General features: G+C 41.7%; 2 protein-coding genes across 2 annotated transcripts; both read right to left on the bottom strand.

Annotated features, from left to right (window-relative positions):
• Positions 1–296: 296 nt before the first annotated feature.
• Positions 297–7,371, bottom strand: LOC125510072 (protein farnesyltransferase/geranylgeranyltransferase type-1 subunit alpha). The gene is made up of 5 exons (XM_048675164.1): positions 6,987–7,371; positions 1,792–1,901; positions 1,481–1,601; positions 1,234–1,329; positions 297–949 (listed from the first exon to the last, which is right to left on the bottom strand). The coding sequence occupies exons 1-5, from the start codon at positions 7,230–7,232 to the stop codon at positions 524–526; spliced, it is 999 nt and encodes a 332-aa protein (XP_048531121.1). The 5' UTR covers positions 7,233–7,371; the 3' UTR covers positions 297–523.
• An 8,613-nt stretch (positions 7,372–15,984) lies between these two features.
• Positions 15,985–19,084, bottom strand: LOC125556419. The gene is made up of 7 exons (XM_048719157.1): positions 18,755–19,084; positions 17,823–17,895; positions 17,659–17,732; positions 17,488–17,557; positions 17,041–17,204; positions 16,894–16,966; positions 15,985–16,388 (listed from the first exon to the last, which is right to left on the bottom strand). Exons 1-7 carry the CDS (start codon positions 19,007–19,009, stop codon positions 16,210–16,212), a joined length of 888 nt encoding a protein of 295 aa, XP_048575114.1. The 5' UTR covers positions 19,010–19,084; the 3' UTR covers positions 15,985–16,209.
• Positions 19,085–20,346: the final 1,262 nt, after the last annotated feature.

The following is a 20,346-nucleotide window of genomic DNA, read 5'->3' as shown; positions in this document are numbered from 1 at the left end:
AAATACACTACAAAAACAGGTGCATCTACTGATACTGATTGGGTATTGTAGGTGTTGATGTAAGTTCAAATTAAGACAAACCTAATATATATGACTCGTATTTTGGAAGGAGGGAATACATGATGATTTCATCGAGCACACATTGGTACAAAAACTAATAATTTGATGATTGTGTACGTGCATTAGGTACAGATCACAACAACAGACTCAACTGTAAACAAGGCAAAGTGACTGAAGCAGATTTCAGGATTTTCACACCACCAGTGGCCGTTACTGTAACAATCTGCTCATTGGAGTTTGATTGGTTATTCTCATTCTGCTAACATTTTAATATCAGGCAGGAACATATTCACACAAGACATTGTTGGGCATGCTGTCATTGATTGATTTTTTCCCAGTAAAATCAATACAAATTTTGCTCCGCGCCAAGATCACAGGAAAGGTTTTTCATACAGTGCGTCAACCCCTTCGATTGAGTTTACATCATGCTGCTAAAACTATCTTCAGCTGAATTTTCAGATGTCTAAGAAGAAAGAGTGGTCCGGTACCATGACCAGTAGTTTATCCGCAGGGGATCACATTTCTGCAGGATTGAGCAGACAGCTACTGCAATATCAGCATGTCCCGTTTCAGGATCAGAGTTCTCCATTGCTTCGATGGTTCCTTTAAGTTCATCCGAAGGCTGCAAACCCATGCGAAGAAGATCAAGCAGGAAGCTCAAAGCAAATACGCATTGCCAATCCTTATTCAGGACCTTGAGGCAAGCATCAGAAATGCGATTATCAGCCACCAGCAAATTGTTATCATCCTTATATAAACCTCTGAGGTATCTCCAGGGGCTTTCATTCTGAGGGTTCACCATAATGGCCTCAACAGTGTAATCTACTTCTGAGTCGCGCATTGCCGCAAGGCCCCCAAGAATTGGTGATCGTGTTACCACAAGGTATCTCTATTGCAACAACAACAAAAAACATACTTCAGTATAATTCTGAATATTTGGCCTTAATTCCTCATCAGTAGAAAAAGGCACTCGCAAGGAAGAAGTTGGTTACCAGGTAAAACCAAAATCAATAAAAAGTTAATAAATCAAGAACAAGAATGGAGATTGCAAGGCTGTTTTGATGAAATTAAGGCACGATGATCCATGAAACTCTACCCATGGTGAAGAATCTGAAGTGAAATGACATATCATAAACACACAAGAAAGCATCCAAAGAAGGACAAGCAAATGACCTGATTCCAAGCTGAGTTATTGAAGACATCTTCCTCAAGAAGCTGGTTGCAGTACTGCAGTTCACTCTCCCATCCACCCAATGCTTGAAGAACCCACTGCAACAATTATAGCAAATCAATTAGATTATTATAACCAATATTCTCTTGGTACTACAATTGCTTAGTACAGCAGCCAAGCGAGAAGTAACAAGCTTAAAGGATACAAACATCCAACTTGTACTGAACATCAAAAGGAGGTAATGCATACCTGCCTATGGGACCAAGCATGGTAGTTTTTAGCATCCATAGCAAGTATCTTCCTTGTGAAGTCATGTTCACTATTTGCAGCATCTGGTCCTATTTTCTCAGCAAGCCATCTCTTGTGATGCCTGAGGGGAAAATATCCCTGGAGGGTTAGTTGGAATTTCACCACAGAGGAAGAAAAGAGTGAGTTTGAATTATGAAAGGATAAAAATATAAGCAAGTGGTAACTCATGCAGAACTCCACAGCCACCAAATAGGAGATTAGTTTCTTGTCAAACGCTTGATGTAATATTAAGCTTATTGCACGGGACTCACCAGACTTGGTAATTTTTTGGATTAGATTCAGCAATTTGGTCCACAAAATGCATTTCTAGCAATAAATCAGCATCCAGTGCCTCTAGAACAACGCGCCTGAAATGCCATACCTATCAAGCAGAAAAGCACCCACCAAGTTAACAAGAATAGCCACTAAAAGGATGGATGTGGATCCAAAGAAAATGCACCACGCTGGCTACAAAACAACGGCAAACTATACCGACAGAAAAATCAAACTCCAGCCACATTGCTCTGTCTTCCTACACTAAACTGGAAACCACAGAAATCGAATGGGCTAAACAGCGAGCCGGAACCCTCTTTCTAGAGTAGAGACTCCACTCTTACCTCTAAACAACGCCGCACCTACCTACTGCCTGTTACACTAATTCGAAGCCTCGTCTACTAAACGTCACACTCAGCCATCCACCTACCTACTGCCTGTTACACTAATTTGAAGCCTCGTCTACTAAAAGCAAAGTTCTAAATAGCGCGAGATAGCACGCAATATCGGCGCTGTAGTGGCCAGGAAAGGGGCTGCGCTATGGTACGCTGCTCGAGTGCCTTCGCGCGCTAATAGTGTCGCTAAGAGTTATTTAGCGCTAAATTTCTGCATAGAAATAGCATTACCATCCCGCTTCGATCCAAAAAATTTAACCCAAAATTGAAAGAGCCAAGTGAGCTAAAGCCCCAAAGTCGTTCCCGATAACCCCCTCCTCCCGTGGATCGAATCGAACCCTACCTCATTCCCCCCGTTCTTTGAAGCGAATGGCGGCGCCACTGGCGATGGGCGATGGCCACCGGCTGCGGACGCCGACAGCGCCCTGAGCAGCTCCTGGCTTCCCCTTCTCCCGGCCTCCCTTCCCCAGGTCGTCTGCATCCCCTCCCCCAAGTCGCCGGGCTCCTCTTCCTTAGATCGCCGCCAGACTCGACTCAGATCGCCGGCCTTGCCCAGGGCGCCGCCGGACTCTCCCACGGCCCTGCTGCATCAACTCCACTACTTCATCAATCATCATCCAGATCCAGCCTCTACTACCACCATGATCTCGCAAACAGATGGTAAGCTTTGGCAGTATGGGTTGATGTATGGATTGCAAATTTGTAGTGCACCACTAGGCGCTGTTACACCGTCTCCTTTCAGTCAGCCTAAGATTTATTGACATCTAGTAAATCAAACTTCTTGATGCAGCACATGTCTTAATGCATAGTAGTTACCATGGTTTGTTTCAGGTCATTGAACATTAGTGCAGCCATGTGTCATTTTTTAGAAGGCAGTGTATCGTAAGCCTAGTTTATCGTTTTGCAAGGCACTACACACACACACACACACCAGATTGATGTGAGCAAGGGTAGACCATTGTAGCAAGGCTAGTTTATTTGCTCAAAGCTCTGTCTTAAATTCTTCACTTCATAATTGACACGCAGATTGATGAATTGTACTACTGTCATGGAGTGGTGTATTGTAAGTGAGCAACTAGTGGTTAAGTGTTGCTTCCGTAACTAATTTTATTTCCTGTCAGTATCTAATTTATTTATTTTTGTATAGGTGTGGGTGGCTCAAGCGCTGCTTCCGTAACAGCACCTCCACCCGCTCAAGGTGTAGACTCAGATGATCCTGCGTGGAAGTATTGCGCTCTTGTAGATGTGAACAAGAAGCATTGGCTGAAGTGCAATTATTGTGACAAGATATGCACATCTGGTGTTACAAGGATAAAGTTTCACCTTTCAACCATCAAGAATTGTGGTGTCACAGGATGCCCGAATGTTCCTAATGATGTCAGGCTGGAGATGGTAGCTTTGCTCCTAAAGAGTGCTGAGCTTAAGATCGAGGGATTGGAGGCGGTCAGAACTAGTGTTGACTTAGATCACTCAGATGGAGAAAACCAAATGGATGAAAATGATGGCAATCAGGTTGTGGTGTTGAGGTCAAAACCAAACACAAGCAGCTCAAGGGGTGGCCCTATGGACAAATTCTGCAAGCCTAGTATCGAAGAAAGTGTTAACAGGAATCAAAAAAGTAATTGTGAAACCCAAAAGGTTTAATCAAAGGTGTCCACTCAGAAAAGAGAAGAGAGGAGGAATAGAGCTTGTGAGTATATATGACGAATTTTCTATGAAGCTAGCATCCCATATAATACTGCCACACTTCCTAGCTTTCTGCTTATGCTTGAGGCCATCGGAGATTTCGGCAATGACTTGGATGGGCCTAGTGCATATGAGATGAGTGGACCGTTCTTGCAGAAAAGGAAGAAGATGTTGGATTTATTCAAATACCATAAGCAAGCATGGGAGCACACGGGGCGTACTGTAATGACAGATGCATGGACAGATAGGAAAGGCAGGGGAGTAATTAACCTTGTTGTTCATAGTGTTCAAGGACCCTTGTTTTTGAATTCAGTTGATTGCTCATCTGTAAAAAAAATGGCAAATATATTTTTGACATTGTTGATGATTGCATTGAAGATATAGGGGCAGAAAAGGTTATTCAAGTGGTGACCGACAATGCTAGTGTCAATGTAGCAGCAGCAAGTCTAATGAAAGCAAAGAGACCTTCCATTTTTTGGAATAGCTCATTCTATTGATCTCATGTTGGAGGATACAGGGAAGCTTGGATCGGTTGACAAAATAATTGCCCAAGCAAGGCAAGTAACTGTGTTCTTATATGCTCACACAAGGGTGTTAGCTTTGATGAGAAAACACTTGGGAAAGACTTGGTGCGCTCAGGCATTACTAGATTTGCCACGGCTTATCTCAATCTCAAAAGCTTGCAAGACAACAAGAGGGAAATGCTTAAACTATTCAGATCAGATGAGCTACATGAAATGGGTTACTTAGAGAAGGACAAGGGGAAGATAACTCACAAAGTGGTTAACATTGTTGTCAACTACTTTGAGCCAATGGCTAATGTGCTGAGAAGAATGGATAGCGATGTGCCAGCTATGGGATTCCTCCATGGTTGTATGTTGGATGCAAAAAAAGAAATTTCAGTGCTGTTTGATAATGATGAGAGTCGCTTCAAATGCGTTATTGATATCATTGACAAGAGATGGGATAGCAAACTCAAGTAGCCGCTACATTTGGCTGGATACTTTCTGAACCCCTTCTATTATTATCCAAACAAAACTGCAATCGAGAACGATGGATCGTTTAGAGCAGTCGTGATCCATTGCATTACAAAGTTGGTTCAAGATCAAAAAACTCAAGAAGAGACTATTGATGAACTCGACAAATACCAAGAGGAGGATTCCTTTGGAATGGACATTGCCGTACGGCAGAGAAGAAGGAAAACCTTTGATCCATGTAAAGCGTTGTTGCTGAAATCTTGTGATGTTATTTAATATCACTTTCTTTGTTCTCCTTCTTATACTTCTCTAACTAATAATCTATTGATGTCTTAAAACAGCTAAATGGTGGTTGAATTATGGCACATGTGCACTCAAGTTGAAGAAGATTGCAATGAAAATTCTCACTTTGACATACAGCTCCTCAGCTTGTGAGAGAAACTGGTCAGCATTTGAAGAAGTAAGAACTGCAACTACAAAATATAGTTCATTTCTCTTCTCACATTGATACCATGTGTTCCATACTTGATTTTCTTCCACCTACACAGGTTCATAAAAAGAAGCGCAGCAGGCTATTCCATGATAGGATGAGTGATCTTGTCTTTATCAAGTTCAACTCTAGGATGAAACATCTGAAAGAGAACAAGCATAGAGATCCAATAGAGAAGACAATCATGGATGTTCTCGAGGATGAAGACAATGAGTTCATCACCGGGATTGTTCCCAATGACAATGTTGATGAACATGTTGGCAATGAAGATCAAGCCCAACAAGAGAGAGCTTCGACATCACAAGCACAAAGAAAAAAGAAGATGGGGCCTACTGCACCCCCTAAAAAGAAGAGGAAGAAGAGCATCCATTCTCTCCTTAATAGCATCGATGAAGAAGCTATCCTTTCCGCCTCTTCCAATTCTTCTTCGGAATCAGAAGATGAGTATCCCTCTGCCCTAGCTGACTCAGATTAATTGCATGGATGCCAACCAAATCACTTATGTTATGTGTGCAAGTGTGACTTGTCAAGTTAGTTCTTAGTTGGTTGAACTTCTGTTGCTTCGGCGGGAAGCCAAACTTTGCTTTGATTTGTTATGTAATGACTTGCTGGATGTTGACTTGATGGCTTTGTTATGTAATGCCAAACTTATGAACCATGTCCTGCATTTTGAATTTGTGATGTGGTGCTAACTTGTTATATACTTGTATGTAGCTGTTCTTTGCTTTGCATTATGATTTATGCCTTCCTGGTTGCTGCTATAGTGTAGTGTATGATATTCTTCTACTGATTTGGCTGGATGCTAACTGATTTGCTGGTTGCTGCTATAGTGTGCGGTCAATTGTCAAGTATATATTAATTTCATGCCTGATTATATGTTTATTTTTTCCCAAATGATAAGTGCCACATGTGTGGCACGAAGTAACACCGCCCTGACGTTTTTACACTAAAGTTGCCATTCGAGAAAAAAATACAAACCCATGCTCCACAACTAAAGTTGCCATCCTCTTGTAACTAAAGTTGCCATCAAAAAACGTCAGGGCAGAATTGCTTTGGGGCACTTATCAGGGTCCTATTTTTTTTATTAATTTAGCTGAAACGCTAAATGGGGCATGGCACGCTATAGCTGCGCTATGCGCTATAGCATTTCACACACTTTAGCCGAGCCGATGCTAAGAAGCTTAGCGCGCTATTTAAAAGTTTGACTAAATGCCATGGGTCACAACTATACTGGATCAGGACCTCAGCGTACACAGTTGAAGCAATTCCTGAACAATTGAAACTCCACGGCACAGTTCCATGGTTCCAGTCCACAACGGTTCCTCCGTCTTACCTACACTAAATCAGGGGCCACAGTAATCGAAGGGCTAAACAGCAAGCCGGATCCCTCTTTCAAGAGCAGGGACTCCACCGTTATCTCTTAAGACAAGGTCGCAATGACGATGGCATTGCTGGAGCGGCCTCCACGTCACACTCAGCTATCCGCCACTACCTACTGCCCTTGCACTGATCTGAAGCCTCCTCTACTAAAAGCCATGGGTCACAGTTACACTGGATCGGGACCTAAGCAAAGCAGCTGAAGCAATTCCCAAACAACTGAACATCCACGGAAGGCGAGAGCAGGCAGGGGCAGTGAATAGCCTTACAGTGTAGTTGCCGGGGTTGAGGTGGATGGCGTCGGCGGTGAGGCGGAGGGCGCGGGGGCTGCGCTCGCCGGCGGCGTAGAGGGCGCGGAAGTAGTCCATGACCTCGCGGAAGTCGCCGCGGTAAGCGATGGAGACGACGGGGCAGGGCCCGTCGGCCTGCGGCAGCGGCGCCACGTCCGCCAGCTCCGGGCGCCGGCTCGGCGGCACCCACTGCTCCTCCCCCTCCTCCCCCGACGACGACCCCATGGACGCTCTGCTCTGCTCTGCTCTCGCGCGCGCGTGCGAGATGGAGATCTAGGTTTTCTCCTCTCTCTCTGCTTTTTTTTTCGTTCGTGGGGGTACTATACGGTGGACGTCACAGCGAATCCAAAGTTTTCCGTGCGTGCCCGGAATCGGATGCTCTTCGGCTTTTTGGCCGTGGGGAAGTTTTCCGGTTTGGGTAGACTGGCTCGGAGCTGCAACAACAGAAGCAATTTTCCCGGTCTGGAATGCTCAAGAGTATCACGAGCCCGCACACGTCAGCACAACCCAAGCCAAACATTCGTGCGAGCGCCCCACTGATCACACGTTCCAAACCACCAAAAAACCGGCACGGCACAAATTCAAGAATCTCTATGTGGGCAAATTCATGAATGTTAGTGTCTCTTTAAGTTGTAGGACCTATTTGTCAGGGCTGACGTGGCGACAAAGTCAACTCCGTTTATTTTGACCGTTATATTTACCGTTATTAAAGGTGAGGCCCACATGTAGGCATCACCTTCTTTTCCCTCCTTCTTTTTCTCTCTTAGGCATTTGAACGAACACCTCGTCTTCGTCACCCACAGGGGTTTTACATGTAATAACGACAAATATAACAATTAAAAAACGGAGTTCACTATCGCCACATCATCCCTACCAAGTGGGCCCCGCATGTCATAAATGCGCAAAAAATTAGCTTCGGCTGCTAGTTTTTTGTTGTCGTTTTGAAAGTGATAGTTCTGTGGGGCCAAAACCTAAAATGTGGTAGTTTTTTTATAAATATAATCTTTCCAAGCAGACGAAGTTACAGTGATACCGCCACCGAAAAAATGAGTGTTGCCACATCCCTCCTCCTCTCCGCTTCGTTGTTGCATCATCATGTTCTTGTACTCATAGGGAGCATATGTGCCCTCAGGAATGTCCCTGGAGCCTATGTGTCCCCCCAGGGAGTATCGAACGAGCAATCAATACAGTCTCTCTAGTTGTCCACTCCAGCAGGAGGTTCTGCACGGCAACAGCTAGCCTAGAATCTAGGGAGTGCGTGAGAAAAAGAATGAAATGGACTAGGCTCACTTAGCTACCTTCTACAAGAAAATATTGTCATCCACAAAAACTATTTTTTTTTGAAACACAAAGGTGGAAAATGCATAAGTTTCACAGGAGAAAATGCATAAATTGCCAAGCCCATATAATTGCCACGTCAAACAATTGTAGCAAAATAAGACTAAAAATGCATAAATTTGTCGGGCAAAAAATGCAGGGACCCTAGATTTCCATCTCAAACAATATTAATTTAAAAATGCATAAATTTGCCAACAAAAATGCATGAAATTTTCAGGAACCTAAATTGTCGTAACATGGCAAATTTTGGAGAAAATCATGGAAAACATGGGGACACAAAATTTCTAATTCCTTAAAATCATGACAAGTTGCAATGAATCGGAGAAAAAATCCTAATTTTTTCATGTGACCATTCCAAAATTTCTAAAAATTTCCATGACTCATAAAAACAAAAATGTTTGGAATTTGCCATGTGATAAGTACAAACTGTTCTAAATTTGTCATGCGATGATTACAAAAATTCTTAAATTTTCCATGTTTTGGATACAAAAATCTTAAATAAGAATCTTTCTCAATTTGCCATGTGACGACTACAAAATTTGTGAAAAGTTGCCATGTTTTAGAGGAACATAATTGCTAAATTGACATGTGACTATTGCAGAAGTTTCAAAAAATCCCACCTTTTTGAGGGAAAAATCCCAAATTTTCCATGACCCTAAATTGCCGTATCAAACAATCCTAACAAAAGAAAGTTGCATGAATTAGCCAGGAAAATGGAGTAAATTTGCCTGGACCAAAAATCCTAAAAACATGGTAACATGGCAAATTACAGAATTAAAATTAGGGATAACACGGAAGAATTTTAAAAAATCAGGGATAACACGACAAACTTCTAGGAATATTGTGGCATAACTCATGACAATTTTAGAAATTTGTTAATTAAAGCCATGGCAACTGTTCATTTTTACATGAAAAATCATGACACTCATGGTTTGACCCCCTAAGAGCAACCGTAGCAGACCCGCATCCTCCCGGCTCGCAAAACATTTTTGCAGTTCGCGGAAAAACGCCTTTGCGGGCCGGCGCGGACGGCCGCAGTTGCAGACCCCGCGTAATGGACCCGTAAAAAGGATATTCCCGGAATATGCTTTTTTACGGGTCGGCTTTGCGGCGTCTAATCTGGCGCAGCTCCTCCCGGCCCGCAAAACTTAATTTTGCCCCTTAATTTGATCTAGCATATTGCATTGCTTTGCTTTATCAACAACATTGGATGCAAAAGACATCACAAAATCTTTGCTAGAATAGCAAGACCAAAGAAAACAAGAACCACAAGTATGCATTTTAGAAGATTTCCAACTTCCATAAATGCTCCCATTAGTTGGACTAATATCTTCTCCATGCATTCATTGTTGATCTGCGGATTATTGATTTTGCATTCTTCTTTCTTCATTTTTGGTTCGAAAGAAGTCGGCGTTGCTTCCCCTGTAGTTGCACATGCAGCCGCATCATTGCCTTTGATTGTACTAAGGAGTGCACTAACATCTATTAAGTTTCTTTCTATCAACAAATCAATGTATTGGTCTTCCCAAAACCAAAATGAGCATCCATCATCCTACACACAAAAAATGAGCAAGCTCGAAGTGAGCTACCGCAATTGAACTAAAGAATGAACTATAAAATGAGCTACCGCAAGTGCACGTACCCCCGTTGTTTTCGCATTTGAAGAACACCCATCCGAGGTGCTTCGGCGTGCCCGAAGTGAGCCGCAGCACTTTCCGCGTGCAGTCGTCGCACTCTATGAGCGGCATCAGCAAGCCACAAAGACGTTGCGTGAGCGCCGAGCCCGGTGGACGGTCGGACGAGTACATGCCCGCAAACCTTCGGCGGCGGCAGGCGGATGAACCCGTACCTGCATGCGGCGATGTGTCCTTGCCTGGGCTGCGGGAGAGGCTCCCCGACCACTACATCGCTTGGGGCAGCAGGCGGCGGCCGGAAAAAGCCAAATCCGGCGGCCCGCAATGAAGTGTCGTAGATCTGCAAATCCGGTGGCCAGCCGACGCTGGGGGAAGGGAGGGGAGGCCTCGTGCGCGTGGCGGACTTCCGGCTTGCTCCTGCCGGCTGCTTTCGCCGGGATCTTGGTCGGCGGCCGGCGGCGGCATGAGGGGAGAGAGGAGAGGTGGTTGGTGAGGAGAAAGCGCGGGATGAAATGTCTCCGCACCAACCGCTTCCGCTTATATGCAGGGCACCGCAGCCGCGAGGTGGAAACCCGCGTTTCCCCGAGTTGGGGTCCGGAGTTTGCTGCGCCCCCTAAAATTTTTTGCGGGCCGGGGCGGGATGCGGGGTCTGATCGGGCTGGTTTTTTCGTCCCGACCCGCCTTTTGACGGTTATTTTACGGGTCAGGGTGGATGCGGGGTCTGTAGAGTTGCTCTAAGTGTGTGGCTTGGTGACCGCTCACCATCTTCTTAGTCATCGCCATCCTATCGCTCCATGTGTATCATAGAGCTCTTACTGCTCCTTCTTGCGTAGACGTGGGGCCGCCACCGCTGGCCACTCCTCCCACCGCCACGCATTGTTACAATTCCTCGCCCCCACCATGGCACCACAGAACTTCTCCTGCCGAGCACCGCGTTGTTAGGCAGACGATGGCTTGCCTCCGTAGATGAAATCAACAAACTCGAGAGAGGAATAGCAATGAGTGAGAAGAGGGATGAGAAGGTGACATCATTGTGTGCGTGCGTGTGCTGGGGGGGGGGGGGGGGGGGGGGGGCGACAACGGGCAACCTCGCTGTAACATTATCACGCGATCATCAATGTCCCAGATTGCCTCGTGCTGGGACAGGAACGAGCGAACATCGGTTCTTTGTTATGAATTTCGTAAAAAAGAATCCAAGCATGTGGTGACCGTCAGCTGGAGGGCAGGCTCCAGCAAACGTTTTGTTTGTTGGGGAGGTTCATTCCAGCGAACCAAATTGCCCCTATGGAATGTTCGCTCGAGCAGGGTCCAACACGACCCCCCAACTGACCCAGATAGCATGCCAGGGAAAAAAGCTAGGCCCAATTAATTGCTTTTTGTAAAAAAAATACCATCAGAAAAGAAAAAAATGTTGATACGTAAAAGGCAGAGAACATAAATTTACAAACTGCTATGCTCTAGAAATATGAAAATGCCTATATTTGCTTTGTCGAAAACAAGAAATAAATGTACCATGCTATAGATTAAAAAAATGTTGCGCTCTTCATGAAAGAAAAAAAGGCATGCTTTTAATGATAAAAAAAAATCGTGTTCTTACTAACAAAAGTGACATGCTCTACATAAATAAAAAAATATCATCCTGTTTAATAGTATAAAAAATGACATGCTCTATAGAATAAATGTCATCCTCTTTGTAACAAAAATGCCATCCTTTACAAAAAAATGCCATGCTAATTTTAAAAAAATGCCATGCTCTTAATACCAAAAATGCCATGCTATTTAAAAAATGCCATGCTACTTCAAAAATTCAATGCTATTAAAATATGCCATGCTATTTAAAAAATTCCATGTTCTTAATAAAAAAATACCATGCTCATTAAAAATAAAAATGCCATTCTAATTAAATATAAAGATGGCATGCTCTTAATAACAAAAATGACTTCCTTGCACAAACTAAAATGACATGGTTCCTAAACAAAAATGCCATTCTACCTATAATACAATTGCACATGGCAAGTTTAGAAAAATTGCCCTGTAAACAAACATGGCAACTTTCTAGATTCGTAAAAAAATGGGCATATGGCAAAAAAAATTGCACATGGCAAGTTTTTTTAAATGTGTTCTCTAAAAAAACATGGCAGCCTTTTGGATTTGCAGGGTTTTTTTTCTTTTCAAAAGACACATTTTTTTGGAATTTCAGCATTTTTTCAGGCAAAAATTCCAAATAGAAAGAAAGAATTCATTTTATCTTCAAATCATACAAGAAGTTTGATCTGAAAATGTCCACAATCTGTTTCTTTGCCTAAGTTGTGAGACCGCCCTCATTTCTTCATGAGGCCGCGAGGTTGAGCCACTGATCAGCCATATACTCCTACTTCAAGATTCGTGAGCGAGATTAAGGGTTTCTGGTACGTTCGTCTTAGATTTCTTTTTTGAGAGGAGCCAGTTAGATTATTATTTTGGAGACAAGCCAGTTAGACTTTTTTTTAGACAATCTCGCCAAGCTTTATTTAACCTTACAAAACACTTACAAGTATGAAATGAAGATCCCCGGCTGGCCTCATGGCGGTCAAATCCCAGGGTTAGAGCATGCTTAGCTAGATTGTAAACCTCAAAATTCGAGCTCCTAAACTCATGGACTATTATACAAGCTGAAAACCTCGTCGATCTTTCTATAATTTCGTGTACAATAGCTCCATAAGACGCTAACGGGTTTTGCTTAATATCTTGCACCACCGTCAAACAGTCCGAAGCAATTTGAATCTTTGGCACATAGATATCTTCTGCAATGGCCAAACCTTCCCGAACAGCCAACGCCTCAAGAGTAGTTGCTTCTGAAATATATCTGTAAGTGACATTGAGGCTCCTAAGAAATTACATTCGTGACCTCTCTCAACCACTGCTACCGCACCATAAGCACCATCATTAGTTACAGCAGCATCCACGTTCAGGGGACCTCCTATGTGACACATGTTGCATCATACAGCAGCTCGACGCACAGGTTTGACACACGACTGGGCTGACCCACCAAGACGCTCGTTGTTTCGTTTCCTTTTGCGTGCCACAAAAAAAAGCTGAAAATCAACAGCGAGTACCAGGAATCGATCCCACAAGGACAAACTCCAATCCACGAGCCATTAGCCACTACACCACACACCACCAACAGAACATAAAGGTGCAGAAATCTATAAGAACAGACAACAGCGTTGAGATTTGGGAAACATTTCAAAAATTGCGAGCAGTTTTAAAATTCCGCATTCTTTTGGAAAAGTGAAGATGTTTTGTAATTCTGATTTGAAAATGAAATACGAACAGAATTTGCAAACCCCAAACAGATTCCCAAAATGTGAACAATTTTCAAAAATGTTTCTGGCAAAAAAATTACAAAAAACATGACATTTTTTTAGATTGTGAACAGCTTTTAGTTCTAAAAAAAGAAAACCAGGAACATTTTCTAAATTCAGCACCAAAAATGTTAAAACGTGAACTTTTTTAAAATGCGAACAGAATTTGTATTGTATGCTTTTTTGGAAACGCGGACAAAAATTTAAACATGGGAATATTTTTTGAAATTGCGAACAAAATGTTGAAATCGCAAACATTATTTAAAAATGAACATTTTTCTGATTTTTTTTGGAAAACTAGAATATTTTTGGAAATTCTGAACATTTATTGAAACATGAACAAATTTCTAGAACTGTGAAAATTCTGAAAACGAGAACATTTTTCTAAATTGTGCACAAATTTTATAAATGAGATTTTTTGAAATTGTGAACATATTTGAAAACGATAACTGTTTTTGAAATTCCTGTACATTTTTTAAGCATGTTTTTTTTAAATGTGAATAAATTTGTAAGCATGATTATAGGAGGTGCTGTCACAATTTTTTTAAGCATGATTAAAAAATCATGCTTGTTAATTTTTTATTTTGCAGTTCTTTCTACACCGCTTGTTACTCCTACAATTTTTAAGCATGTGTGCATTTTTTAAGCATGATTTTTTGTTTTTGAAAATGTGATTTATTTTTAATCCCGAATATCATGTACTTCAGCCGGCCCACGTAGGAGTAACAAGCGGTGTAGAAAGAACTGCAAAATAAATCGCATTATCCCGGATTCGAACTCGATCCATCTATAATGGATGCACGTACATAACCACTCCAGCTGGCCAGCGCTACTGTCAAGTAGGCAACGCGAAACACTTTAGAACAAACTGCATCGGATGATCCGAATATTTCCCTTTTTTTCAAACATTTCAAGAAAAATCTGAATACTTTCAAAAAAAGATTCCAAACAATTTTTTAAAGAACATAAACAAGTTTTGAAAAAAAAGGCTAAATTTTGGATTTGTAACCAAATTTCAAAATGGGAAGAATGTATGAATTCATACACAAATTTTAAGAAACGGGATTTTTTTTCAATTCCAATTCCTTTTTAAAAACACGAACAAGTTTTTTTAAAATCATACTAATATGTGAATTGGTGAACAAATTTAAAATTGGGATTTATCCTGAATTTTGAAACAAATTTTGATAAGGAGTTTTTTTTAAAACATGAACATTTTGGACAAAAGCAAACATTTTTAAAAATCTGTGAAAAATTTGAAACTCTAAACAAAATATAAAAAAGCAAACATTTTCGGAATTTGTGAACGAAATTTGAAAACAGGAACAGCTCTTTAAATTACGTGTGTTTATTGAAAAAAGCGAACATTTTCTAAAAATCCCAAACTTTTTTGAATTTGCAAACAAAATTTGAAAACAGGATTTTATTTGAACTTATGAGCTTTTTTAGAGGCAAATATTTTTTAAACATCACGGACATTTTTTGAATTTTGACCAAAATTTTAAAAACAGGAACATTTTTTGTAATTTTAAACAATTTTAAAATTCTGAAAAACAAAAATAGATACAAAAAACGAGAAGAAAAAGGAATTAAAAATGAAAAAGAAATAAACAGGAGAAATGGAAAAAAGATAACAAAAAAGAGTGAGATAACTAAAAACAAGAAAAACAAAAAATATATTTTAAAAAAAAATCGGAAACCGAACACAACCATAAAAGAAGGAAGACACTATCGATCAACCGGCGGATGTTTGTGGGGGCATCGACCTTCTCCGTAGCCGTCGGATTTTATTTGGATTGAAAGACTCATAAGCAATCTCTATCCTAGTACAGTTATTGCAACTTGCCTCTTGTTTCCGTTCGCTTGACCGAAACAAATGGTGTTGCAGACCAAGCACTCGCGACCAACAGCCAAGGTCGCGAGCTAAGCCGAGCGCCCCTGCTTATAGGTCCTCATCGCCGAGCGCCGCCGCCTGTAGGTCGTCGTCGCTGAGCGTCGCAGCTTGTAGGCGCCGCCGCCTGTAGGTCGTCATCACCGAGCACTGCCGCCTGTAGGTTGTCATCACCGAGCGTCATCACGTGTAGGTCGTCGTCGTGAGCGCATCCATGCCGGATCTCCACCCCCAAACGCCTAGCAGCGACCGAATCGATGGATCCAGCATGATCCGCCACGCCGGCGTGGAGCGCCATCAACCTCATCGCCGTCCTGGCACCACTAGCGCTAGCAGTAGCCGCATCACCACGCCGTACATCTACTCCAAGTTTCTGCATTGCAGAACTGTGTTAGTGCGTGATGCGCCTGGAAACGTTGTTGCATTTTTGCAACAAGTGTCTTGTTATCGAAAATTAGACGCGGCGTGAGATGTGTTTGCAACTTTTGCAACAAGGGTCTTCTTGCAAAAAAAGAGAAGAAGAGGTTTTGCAACAGGGAACTTGTTGCAAGAAATTAAAGAACATGAGGTTTCGCAACCAAGTTCTTGTTGCAGGAAATTAGAGAAGAGGTTTCGCAGTAAGAGTATTGTTGCAGAAAATTAGAGAAGGGGAACTGAAGGCTCACGTCACATAATCAAACAACTCGCGAGGCGGCGGATCATTTTAAAAGATCCGTCGGCCGATGCGTAGCATGCCCCAAGAACATAGATAAACAATAGAAAAGGTGTATATTTAAATCGATAATTTGTGTTCACTCATGTCGCAAAATTGTGCACAACCAGAGGAAATCCACAACAAATTGCCCTGATAAAAATCCACAACACGAAATGACCTTAGTAAGAATCCACAACTCAAACAACTAAAGTAACACGAGCTCTCAGAGGTAAAATAGCTTAGACAATGTGCAATGACTACCGGTGGTTCCAGACGTCTGCTAGTTCCCAACTTTGGCAATTTAACTAGGAATATTTGCGTCATCTTCCTGTTCTTCTTCTTCCGCTGCCTTCTTGTGAAGCTCTGTTATCAGATTGGCAGCTGCAGAGCACCTCGCCCCATCTGGGGTCTGATGAGCACCACCAGTGATGCTCATGTCATAACCAGGGCATGTAAAATGTACATTGGCATGGAACATTCCTGAAACGATATGAAAAGGACTGGTTAATAAGTGCTTGAAACAATGTGTGAGAAGATGGTAGGCAATCAAACAACAGTTACTTTGTTATTGCTAGCTTGGAACATATTCAGTTCTCGACAACTAGTTACAATACAATGGATATATCTGATCTCTCATGGAGCCTACAAGGGTACAGACAAACATTTGGCAATCATCGATAGAACCATGGCGTAATAAACCTAACAATACAACATAGCACAAACAAGTGATTGTCTATTGACATGACCACTTGAAAACTATTTTTCTTAGGCATGATTAGTGTAGTACACCATGTATGTTGTCATTTCAATTCATGAAGCTAACCGAGAACTATAGGGATTGAATTCAATAGATGCTACATTGAAAATAAGTGTCATAAGACCCATTTGTATGAAACTCTTAGTTATTGTTTCTCTATGGTTGAAGAACCTGATGCTTGTCCATGTAGAAAATTAAATAGATAAAAGTAAATATATCTATACATACCATCTTCTGGTGAAGGTAATACTGTGTATCTTGGGGGTATACACTTCATGTCATAACAGATCTCGTTGAGCTCCTGCATTGATAAGTGTCAACGATACATGTGGAATTTAACATCCTTATGCAGCATTTCAGCTCGAGGTTTCTTACCTGGCACTTGTTGTGGAGGAGTGCCTCCTTCAGTGTCGTCCTCTTATTTCTCCTTGTTTTATCACCATCTCCACAACAAGATGGATTGGCAACTTCCATCATATTTGAGCCGGTTTCCTTATACTTTTTCATTATTGCCAACACTTTAGCTGTCATTTTCCCTTCTGCGCAATTTTTAAACATGATGGGTAATGAAAATTTAGAATAAATATCGAAATAAATTCTTTCCAAAAAAATTCACACTTCCGACAGACGAATGTATGTCAGAAAGTGTGGCGGACGACTTGTCCACAATGAAAAAGTGTGGTACACCACTATTTAACACAAAACTTTGGGAAAGGTATGCCTCCCAACAAAACACACCCACAATGTTTGCAACAAAACTATAAAAATCCTACATGTGAGTATCACTTCGACTATATTTAGATGTGAAGAATGGTAGAATACCAGTCAAGATATTCTGAATGTCCATATCACATTCAGCACTTCGATCTTGAAGTATGTGTTCCTCATGAAGCTGAAACGAAAAAGGAATGAGTTCACATTAGATTCTCAAATAGAACAAAACACAAGAAAAATAAGCATAATTTTTTTCCTGAAAGAGAAGAGAAGACATACAATATTATTCCGTATTTTCATAATTGGTCGCAGTAAATCGTTCATCTGATCATTGTTGTTCTCAGTGACGTCGCCTTCAAAGAAAATTTGAAATTACATAAGTTAATAACTTTGAGGATCAAATAACCAATAGTAGGAAAGACAAGATGTGTTTAGATCCCAACCCGACTTCTTAGGCACTTCCATGATTTTTCTTTCCAAACTAGCATCCTTCAGTACAACATCAATAGGTGTTGCCTGATACAACAATCAATTATTCAAGTTGAATCAGAGTAAATGAATCATATAAATAACTTGGCCCATCACCTACTGGTCATACGGAACTATTAGCCAAGACTTTTCAAAACAAGTTATAGTGGCTATTTGGTCACCAAGAAATGTTATGATCTCCATACCATAGTTCATAGGTTGATGAAACAAACGGATAACTCTTAACAACTAAAGAACAGAATAGTTGAACATTTCAGTTGTACATTCTTATGGTTGCATCATTTAAGAAATGGTTTGAGCGAGTTGGGTTCTCACAGTTTTGTAAGTATATGAATAAGTATAGTTTTTCTTTGCGTGGAATGGACACGTACAGTATGACAGAGCAAAACAAAAAGTACCGCATGCTGTAGTTGAAAAGACGAGCACACAAACTAAGGAAGGGGTTTGCCTCTTGTTGTGGTTGTCTACCGTATCCCTAGACTCGGCTGTTGTATCGACGCCGAGACGTACGTCGATGTGCGCCCATGCGACTCATCGCCTCGGGGCCATCCTCCAACGTGTTGCGCCTTCTCCATCGCCGAACGGGAGGCAAGACCAGGCCGCCACCACCATCTTCATCGCTTAGCTAACATTTTATTTATTTTTCTTTTGAGGCGAGACCAAGCGCGGTGCACAGAGAGACAAGGCAAGAGCGCATGTTCTGGGTTGGTCCTCCAACGTGCGCATCGAGGCTCACTACTACACAATTAAGGCAACCCACCATCTTTAACCCCCTAAACTAATACATCTTGTTTTCAAAGAAGAAGAAACTATCAAATCTGGCACGCATCCCCTAATTAACCTTCTGTTTAGAGAAATTTTAAGTTGGTACCAAATTGATAAGCACCTTTGGCACGGTGTTCGGACGCCAGATGGACTGCACCGCCTCCGGCGAGGCAACGGCGACGCGCCTCGCGCCGGATCCATGCGCCACTTCGGCGAACGCAATGGATTCCAACTGGATGGAGTCCGCGCGCTGTCCGGCGTACTCCTCTCGTGAGCGGCGGAGCCCAACACGGACGGCCATCTCCTCGGTGTCGCGTGGGACGAGCTCCCGACAGTCAACAGGGGAGGTGTAAGACTCGGATCCGTTGCCTGCCATGTCAGAGGAGGGCAGAGATCGTCAGAAGTAAGCTTTTGGGCGGAGGGAAGTGGAGGGGAGGGGAGGGGAGTGGAGTGCGGCTAGGGTTTCATCCGGAGTGCGGATGGGGATGAATATATGTGGGATTGGGTGGGCCACAGTGGGCTAGATCATACGCGGCGGGTGAGTCCTGACGCAGCGGGTGGGCCATAGTGGACGTATTTGGGCCGAATACAAGGGGTCCGGTTGGGTGACAATTTTGCATCCGGACGGTGACTGGGCAGGCCCTCCGGAAGTTTGGCACAAATATAAGGTGTCCTGTTGTAGAAGCTCTAAGGGTCGACATAACTATTATCTCCTAGGAAGTAATGTACCATCATTGCCCTTCCAAAGGTCATTATGGACTTTGTACTATCATAGACGATTTTGGAAAGTTAATATTTTGCTTTTGTGAATTAGGACAGTTGATATTAGAATAACTATTTTCCTACCCAAGAAAATTACATGTGTGCTGATTGACGTCATCTTTAATTTTCAGTTAAATTTCCGTTCGAACTATGCATGTCATGAACGTAACGAATACAAACGCACCAACCTTTTGTTAAAGAAATTGCGGGATGTGTTAACCTTTTGCTAAACTTCTAGAGTTGTCAATTGAATCAATGCAAGTAATATGATATATGTAACAAAAATGACGTTTTATTTCTTGATAAAAACAACTCAAAAGTCAATTGTGAAATTTCTGATAATCCAACAAAGTAACACATTCATTCTAGTGTTTCACACATTCGTATTTAAAAAATAATGACGGCGAGCGTTTGGTGTTCCGCCGCCCGACGCGACACGATGCATTGTTACTACTGGCAAAAGGACCCGTGCGTTGCAATGAAAAAAAATTCACAATCTTCAATGGCCATGATCATATTTTGCTGCATCACCCAGATACACTATCACTCTCAATTTCATGAAATCATGATTAATTTTTGAAATCATGAACATTTTTTTAAACTCATGCACTTATTTAAAATCATGATCATTTTTCAAATTTGTGAACACTTATACAAATTTTTGAACATTTTCGAATTCTTGAACATTTTATACTATTTTCAAACATTTTTTTAAAATTGTAAACATTTTTTAAACAATTTTGTATAGAAATTGCTGGAACAAAATTTGAAATTCACGAATATTTTTTTGATTTAACGAACATTTTTTGAAATGCATGATCATTTTTTCAATTAGCGAACATTTTATGAATGAATAAACTATTTTGTAAGTCACGAACAGTTTTTTGGACTTTTAGGATATTTTTTTTATTTGTGAACATCTTTTGAATTTGCAAGTTTATTTTTAATTTC

Source organism: Triticum urartu, chromosome 5, assembly GCF_003073215.2.
Source record: "Triticum urartu cultivar G1812 chromosome 5, Tu2.1, whole genome shotgun sequence".
Classification (NCBI taxonomy): domain Eukaryota; kingdom Viridiplantae; phylum Streptophyta; class Magnoliopsida; order Poales; family Poaceae; genus Triticum; species Triticum urartu.
This window is presented reverse-complemented; position numbering and strand designations above follow the sequence as displayed.

What these genes read in the sequence shown, in the direction of transcription:
- LOC125556419 (XM_048719157.1), bottom strand. Translation starts at nt 19,009, where the DNA reads ATGGCAGGCAACGGATCCGAGTCTTACACCTCCCCTGTTGACTGTCGG. An exon ending in TCCTCCACAACAAGTGCCAG is followed by an intron (nt 16,967 to 17,040) that starts GTAAGAAACCTC and finishes TTATCAATGCAG; the next exon opens with GAGCTCAACGAGATCTGTTA. An exon ending in ATTACCTTCACCAGAAGATG is followed by an intron (nt 16,389 to 16,893) that starts GTATGTATAGAT and finishes ATATCGTTTCAG; the next exon opens with GAATGTTCCATGCCAATGTA.
- LOC125510072 (XM_048675164.1), bottom strand. Translation starts at nt 7,232, where the DNA reads ATGGGGTCGTCGTCGGGGGAGGAGGGGGAGGAGCAGTGGGTGCCGCCG. An exon ending in CCAAAAAATTACCAAGTCTG is followed by an intron (nt 1,602 to 1,791) that starts GTGAGTCCCGTG and finishes TTTTCCCCTCAG; the next exon opens with GCATCACAAGAGATGGCTTG. An exon ending in ATGCTTGGTCCCATAGGCAG is followed by an intron (nt 1,330 to 1,480) that starts GTATGCATTACC and finishes TAATTGTTGCAG; the next exon opens with TGGGTTCTTCAAGCATTGGG.